The sequence below is a fragment of the Corvus cornix genome, chromosome 1A (assembly GCF_000738735.6).
Source record: "Corvus cornix cornix isolate S_Up_H32 chromosome 1A, ASM73873v5, whole genome shotgun sequence".
In the NCBI taxonomy this organism is placed as follows: Eukaryota; Metazoa; Chordata; class Aves; order Passeriformes; family Corvidae; genus Corvus; species Corvus cornix.
In genome coordinates, this window is record NC_047057.1 from 50085105 (window position 1) to 50092762 (window position 7658).

At 49.9% G+C, this 7658-nt stretch overlaps 1 protein-coding gene and 2 non-coding genes across 3 annotated transcripts; all 3 read left to right on the forward strand.

The window, feature by feature from the left end:
* Window positions 1-287: 287 nt before the first annotated feature.
* Window positions 288-7258, forward strand: RPL3 (ribosomal protein L3). Its single transcript, XM_039571194.1, has 10 exons — window positions 288-375; window positions 1342-1534; window positions 2018-2186; window positions 3064-3199; window positions 4381-4567; window positions 4957-5117; window positions 5407-5508; window positions 5971-6066; window positions 6384-6503; window positions 7148-7258. Exons 1-10 carry the CDS (start codon window positions 373-375, stop codon window positions 7190-7192), a joined length of 1212 nt encoding a protein of 403 aa, XP_039427128.1. The 5' UTR covers window positions 288-372; the 3' UTR covers window positions 7193-7258.
* LOC120412008 lies at window positions 3015-3063 on the forward strand. The gene has a single exon (XR_005604643.1). It is a non-coding gene; the product is annotated as a small nucleolar RNA U82P (small nucleolar RNA).
* Window positions 4685-4777, forward strand: LOC120412012. Its single transcript, XR_005604647.1, has one exon. It is a non-coding gene; the product is annotated as a small nucleolar RNA U83B (small nucleolar RNA).
* Window positions 7259-7658: the final 400 nt, after the last annotated feature.

Consider the following 7658-nt stretch of genomic DNA (forward strand, 5'->3'; position numbering starts at 1 on the left):
GAACTCCATTTCATGAAAGGAAAAGAAACGAAACGAAAATTCACGGAATGACGTTTCAAAATTTCATGAAATTGAGTGAAATTTTGCGGTTTCATGAAATGCCGTTGAATGAAATGGGATGGAGTGAAATGCAATGAACATTATCCGTTGTGACCGGTGACCGTGCGCACCGAAGTTCCCCACAAGCCCCGCCGGGCGGTTGTCATACGTTGCTGTTGTTTTTCCGCGCATCGCTGCCCGCGCACCTTTGCGGCCGCGCTCGCCGCCCGTAGCGCCGCGCGCGCCGCCCGCCCTCTCGCGAGACCAGGGGCGGGGCGCTTATAAAGGCTGCGCGCGGGGCTGGCGGCCCTTCCGGCCCGGCGCGTGGACAAGATGGTGGGTGCTGAGGCCTCGGGCCCTGCCGCGCATCCCGCGGGCATCGCCGCCATCCCGGCCCCGGCCGCCGCGCGGCCCCGCGCCCGCCACCCCCGGCGCCTGCGGGATGCCGTGCGGGATGCCGTGCGGGGCTCATTTCGGGGCGTGGGCGAGGCGTTGCATGGGGCGGCCGGGCGGGCCTGTGCGGTGCCCGGCGGGGCGCAGGGTGTGGGTGGCGCGGGCGGCTGTGGGGGTATTGGGGGCCCCTTTTTCTCTGGAGAGCTCCCGTGGTTATTGGGTTTTTGGGGCTTTAAACTTAAGGTGACTCGTGCCGAGGATTTTTTTTTTTAAATAAAGCCATGTTTATTTTTAGTTTTGTCTGTAGCTACACGGTATTTTTGTTTAATTCGGATGTGGGATTGGATGGTTAAACCTTTCTTAGGGCTGAGAGGTCTCCGGATGGAGCGCAGTCTTAACATGGGTCGGAGGCTGCAGGGGTGGTACTCGAGGAGAAAATCTTTGGAAAAAATACTGCGCTTCCACCCAGAGTGACTGACTCAAAGGTGGATGTTGAGATACTGGATTACTGCAGCTTTGCAAACTGAAGTTGTTTCTGTAATGCTTCTTTCGGTACTGATGCCCTGAAAGATATGAAGCTGTGGGGTGGGCTGAAATTCTGGTGGCATGGTGTGGCCGAATTGCAGCTTCTGTGGCTCCCTAGCTAGAGTGGCATCTTAAAGTAAGCTTGGAAGGGAAGGGGCGTTGAAGAAGTCTTGGACACACATAGTTGGGGCATGGGGATTACATTCCTGTAACATAGTGGAAACCAGAAGCCCCATAGCTGATACTGGGAATTTCTAGAATGTGAAATATTTTGGATATATGTAATACTCATGTTTTAAGGCAAGGAGAGAGTTGGCCTTGGCCCTCGAGTGGGTGTAAGCAGGTCTCTGTAGCAAGCACTAAGTGTTGGTTTTCTCTCTGCAGTCTCACCGCAAGTTCTCGGCCCCGAGGCACGGCTCCCTGGGCTTCCTGCCCCGCAAGCGCAGCAGCAGGCACAGGGGCAAGGTCAAGAGCTTTCCCAAAGATGACCCCAGCAAGCCTGTCCATCTCACCGCCTTCCTGGGGTACAAAGCTGGCATGACCCACATTGTCCGGGAAGTCGACAGACCTGGATCTAGTATGTATTCATGCTCCTCTCAGTAGAGGAGGTGGGTTTGGTCAGGAATGGCAACAGGTGGCCTGTTCAGTAGCAGCTCTGGATTTTGGTCCTAGCTTGACTTCACCCTGTTTCGAGTCCTTAGTAGGTGGTGTATTTCTGCTGTAGCTGCTAGTTTCGTTTTGCATGGTAACAAGCTCCTTGGGGTGGCTCTTCTGGATGGGGGGACACAAGTCAGTTGCCTTCAGCGATTTCTTGGAGATTGTCCAGCTGCCATCCATTTTGCCTGTCCAGCTTTGCTGACCTTTCTACTAAGCCAGCCTCGAAGTTTGGCAAGGCATTAAATTATGATTTTAAAGCTGGTCACTTTACCCTGTATCATCTCTGTGAAAAGAACTGGAGTCATTTAACCTTTCATGTGAAGGACTTGGGAGTGAGAAAAAGCAGGTGGTGTTAGAGAGTTGCTGCTGGAATTAATTGTGCTGTATTTCTGTTTCCATTCAGAGGTGAACAAGAAGGAGGTGGTGGAGGCAGTCACTATTATAGAGACTCCTCCCATGGTCATTGTGGGCATCGTGGGATACGTGCAGACCCCTCGTGGTCTCCGTAGCTTCAAGACCATCTTTGCTGAGCACATCAGCGATGAGTGCAAGCGCCGCTTCTACAAGAACTGGTGAGAGAGCAGGGCCTTGGCTGGTCTCACGCCCTATGGTTCATATTTTTACTGCTGGCTTGCATGTGATCCTCCTTTTTGAGGAGGCTTTTCAGTAGTTAGGGTTTAGCTTTGATGGACTGGCTTAATTGTGGGATAGGCTGTAGGAATAGCTCCATGAGGGTGACAGCATAACATTAGGTAGTGCCCTTCTTGGTGTGGGTGCGGTGGCTTTGGGTTTGCCTGAGAGCTCCTCGACAGGCTACACATGATGATACTTCGACGGGCGGACATAAGGAAATCGCCTCTGGCGCTTGTTGTTGAGTGTCGAGTCCTGACTGTAGCCCTGTTTTCTCAGGAAAGGGGAAGACAGGTGTCACTTCTGATTGCCATTCCAGGCACCGCTGTTGTGATTGAAAATGTGCATTTGCCCAAGTGCGGCTCCAGCGTGTCTGGAGCTTCCAGCCTGTTTATGAACTTGGCAGGCTGAAAAGACGTCAGAGTGGAGCAATAAAGATCTCAAGGGTGTTTCAGTAACGACCTTGCTGTCGGGCACATAAGGGGGGGAAATTACAGTGTTTTAAAGCAGATCACAGTCATCTCACAATTGCTTTAAAGATCTGGTTTTTTTCTCTTATTGTTTGACATCTCTCTACAGTCTTTTGTTTTCTGTAGTGTGAATGTTAATGTGCTTTGGAATTCATGGCAGCTCCGCTCAGCTTTGGCAATTTTGCCACTGTCTGATGAGCTCCAGGCTCCGCTTGCCAGTGGAAAAGAGTCATTAGAAGCTGGCAATGAGCCAAAGCCAACTGAGGTGGCAGCTCCTTCCGCTCATCCCTGCTTCTCTGGGGGTTGATGAAGGGCTTAGCCAAACCTTGTCTCTGCTCTGCTCCTGAAGGCACAAGTCCAAGAAGAAGGCCTTCACCAAGTACTGCAAGAAGTGGCAAGATGAGGAGGGCAAAAAGCAGTTGGAGAAAGATTTCAATAGCATGAAGAAGTACTGCCAGGTTATTAGAGTCATGGCTCACACTCAGGTAAGTGCCTGTGGGACTCAGGTGTGCTGGAAACAGCTGAGACAGCAAGCTTGAAACTTGATCCATCTCTGTAGGGAGATTTCTGCCCTCCCCTACAGCTCGCTGCTGACTATTCAGCACATTACAAATTAATTCTCTACAGAGCTGTGCTCACAGGATGTTTGAGGAGCCTTGGCAACCACTGGCAATCGTTTGAAGGAGTGTCTAAAGGAGACTGAGCTGTAGTAAGAACTTTTTGGGCACAGTCCTTTGCTAATGCCGTGTAGACCTGGACTCTTAATTCCAGCTACAAATAAAACCAGGCTGAACACTGAACTCAGGGGTTTGTGTGCTCAGCATCATTTTAGGCTGCATTCTGCACTCAGACTTCTGGTGGCTTGTCCTCCTCAGTGGGAGGATGTGTTCCACTGCGTGATGTGGTGGTGTCTCCTCAGCTGTCAGTGCTCTGACAGACTTTCTTGGGAGATGAATTAAATCTTTTGAGTTGGCTTTAAGTACAGTAAGATGGCTAATTTTGCTAGAATTAATCTCCTGTAGTGAACAGTAGAGGTAGGGTTGCAACTTCTATTGATTCTCTCACCAGTTCCCTCTGTACTAAATACAGTAGACGTAACTGCAAATGCAGTCCAGCCCAAAGTGGCCTTAAGTGTGGCAGGCTTTATCAAACAGAATGGTTTGGGTTGGAAGGGACCTTAGAGATCATCCAGTTCCAACCCCCCTGCTATGGGCAGGGACATCTTCCACTAGACCAGGTTGCTCAGGCCCCTTTGCAGCCTGACTGAACAGTTGTAGGGGGTGTCGCATCCAGAGCTTTTCTGGGCAACCCATGCCAGTGACTCACGACCCTCATAATAAAAATAATCTTTCTTGGGTCTGATATAAATCCACCCTGTTTCAGTTGAAAGCTATTGTCTCTTGTCCTTCCTCAGTGGAATTTGGCTGATGGCTGTGGGGTTAGAGAACTCTGTGCTCCTGTGGGTAGCATATAAGTTCCAGGTGCAAAGACTTGCAAGCCGCTGTACAACCTTCCTTCTTATTGTAGGGCTTTCTTTAAGTTTCAGATCTTGGAAAATTATATTAGAAAAGATGATTAGGCCAGGGCTAGGATACTGGGCTTATTAATTAATACTGAGTCCATTTCAGAAGAGCAGGAGTTGAATGTCATTCTCTCTGTGTTGCAGATGCGTTTGCTTCCCCTGAGACAGAAGAAGTCTCACCTGATGGAGATCCAGGTGAACGGAGGCACTGTTGCTGAGAAAGTGGATTGGGCCCGGGAGAAGCTGGAACAGCAGGTGCCTGTGTCAACGGTCTTTGGCCAGGATGAGATGATAGATGTCATTGGAGTCACCAAGGGCAAGGGATATAAAGGTAAACACGTGGAAGTCCTTCTCTTTGTGATAGGATACAGTTTTTAATGAAATCTTGGCCTTGAGTTTTTACAAGTGCATGTGCCAAGAGCTGAAGAGGTAAATCCATATTGCTGTCACAGTTCAATGATGAGACCATGGAATGAGCGCTGGGCACAGCGCCTGATACCCGTGAGGAGTCATTCCATGCTGCCTTCCTTCTGAGAACACAGCCCAGGGACACCAGGGAGGGAGCTTCACCGGGAAGTGTTGATTCCCTGGATGCTGGATCTGCGCTTGCCTTTTGCTGCCTGCGGACTGCAGCTTGAAAGGCGGCTTAAGCTGTGGTTGAAGAGTTTGGTGACATCTCAGCTTGACAACACTTGTCATGGCTGCTTTGGTCCCTTGCAGGTGTCACTAGCCGTTGGCACACCAAGAAGCTGCCGCGCAAGACTCACCGGGGCCTGCGCAAGGTGGCCTGCATCGGTGCCTGGCACCCCGCCCGCGTGGCCTTCTCTGTGGCCCGTGCGGGCCAGAAGGGCTACCACCACCGCACCGAGATCAACAAGAAGGTTGGTGTCTCAGCTGCTGGAGAGGAATGAGAGCTGGCTGATGTCACTTGTTTTGTGACAGTGAGCAGAGTGGGCAGTTTTGCTTGGGGTGTTTTGCTCTGTTAGAATGTTGTTTTGGGGATCATGGCTGTGGTCTGTTAGGTTGAATAACTAAAATTCTTGTGTGGCCACGTGTTTTCGAAGTGCAACAGGCTGTTTCCTCTGAGCCTGTGTAGAATTCCTTGCATTTTATCTGATGAGAGGCTCTTTCTCCTACTTTTTACTAAGTAGAATTTCTTTACTTTTTTAGATTTACAAGATTGGCCAAGGTTACCAAATCAAGGATGGAAAGCTGATCAAAAACAATGCATCAACAGATTATGACTTGTCTGACAAGAGCATTAACCCTCTGGTGAGTTGCTGCAGCTCTGTGCGAAGAGTCTGCTTCTGAGCTGCAATCCTAAGAGGCAAATGGGTCTGGTATAAGTCACAAAATGATTGAATGAAGAGCTCTTGAAATAAGTCGGCTGCTATTGGAGGTGGTGGTGTTTAATCAGTCTCAGTATTGACTTGTGTAACTTGGAAATTGCATTTGTTACATGGCAATAGGACAAAGATGTTACAAACCTTGAATGGTACTTGTAAAGTTACAAGGAATAATTTAGCAAGACGAGCTTTTGCTGTTCTTTATAAAAGCCTTACAGCAAGAAGTAAATTGCTGCATCAAGAAACTTCACCAGTGAAAGGCAGTACTGGAAACAGGATTTCAGTGGATGTGGCAATGGCCAAGGCCCAGAAATGGTGTGGATCTGTAGGCAGATGTGATCACTGGTCCTGCTTGGTACAGAGCACTGACTGTTCTCTCCTTGCTCAGGGAGGCTTTGTCCACTACGGTGAGGTGACCAATGACTTCATCATGGTGAAGGGCTGTGTTGTGGGGACCAAGAAGAGGGTCCTAACCCTGCGCAAGGTGAGTAGGGCAGCCTGCTGTCACATGGGCTGGAACAGTTTTAAGGAGCTGTACTGCCTCTGGTGCAGAATTCTTGTGATTGTAAGGACACTGGCAGAGTGGGGCTCGTGCTGCTGGGAGCTGACCAGTCTTCAGCCTTGGAGGCCAAAGATGCCGGGTGGATGGCTTATTGTCAAGTGTTCCTTGCACATGGTAGCAGCTGAGGTCAGAGTGACTGAGGGGGCGTTACCCGTGGAGGTGACAAGAAGTAGCCAGTGTACTGGAGGCTGAAAGGGCCGTGCTGCTGCTGTATACTCACCTGACATCTCTCTTTTTAGTCCCTGCTTGTGCAGACCAAGCGCCGGGCCCTGGAGAAGATTGACTTGAAGTTCATTGACACAACCTCCAAATTTGGTCATGGCCGCTTCCAGACAGCTGAGGAGAAGAAGGCTTTCATGGTAAGGGCATTTCCTGGTACCTTTGTTGTGTACCACCGTGTTGTCTTTGAGCTCATGGCAGCTGATAGCTTGGCCTTTGGGCTGTCACATAGCCAAAGTTTCTGTGGAACGGAAACTTCAGTCGAGGGGCCTCCTTCTGCCAACTTGGTTATAACTGCAGGGGGCCTGAGGTCTCACTTCCCCTGTGGCAACTCTTGGTGTCTGAGGAGGGTTGCCATGTTTGGGCACAAGTTGTTCAATGATGAAACGTGGAACAAGCACTGCTCCATATCCCCTTAAAGCAGCTCAGGGGGAGGGTCCTCAAGGTGGCATTCCCAGCTCGTCGCTTGCTGGAAAAAGCAGCCGGGAGCTCTGTGGGTGAGGCCCTGGCAGGAGCTTGGGGCCAAGCAGGAGCTTCCCCACCAGGTGGCACCAGCGTTGCTGCTCAGGCACATCCAGAGTCACCGGGTCAGCCCAGTGCGGCTGCGCCAGGTTTGGCTTCCCCCAGAACCTCTGGCTGTGGGGATGGGGCATAGGGTTTCCAATGGGTTTCAACATGGAGGGCTTTTTTTGCCTTGATTTCTTTACAGCTTTTGTGATTGGGATGTGATGTCTTTTGTGCAGACTGCTGTTTACATAGCTTGGTTTTTGTGGTTTTATTTCAGGGACCACTCAAGAAGGATCGCATTGCAAAAGAGGAGACAGCCTAATGGGTGGAATGGTCCTGTGGCCCTGTGTGCTCTCAGACCAAAAAATAAATATTTTAAAGAAATTAACTTTGCCTCTTGGTATATACATTACTATGTCAAGCCTGGTACTCTGACTGCATGTTCTACATGTGCATCAAACCAAAGAAGCAAGTAAAGCTCTAGTTCATTGAGCATCCACCTTATAGTGGGGTTCCTCTAAAGAGAACGAAGCTGCTGTTGCTGGTTTTGGAGAGCAAAGATTGTGGGTCAGAGCAAGGCTTGTCTGGTTGTGTGAAATAGTAAATCAGCAGGAGTCCTAAATGTGTTTGCAGTTGCTGAGGTATTAGTCCACATGTCAATCCTCACTTGGGTGGACAGAGAGCTTTGAGTCAAATGGGTTTAGAAATAACCCACGCAGTTCAAACCACTAAATTTTCGGTAGCTGGCAGATGCTGTTTGTTGCCATGGAAACCTTCCAATTTCTCTG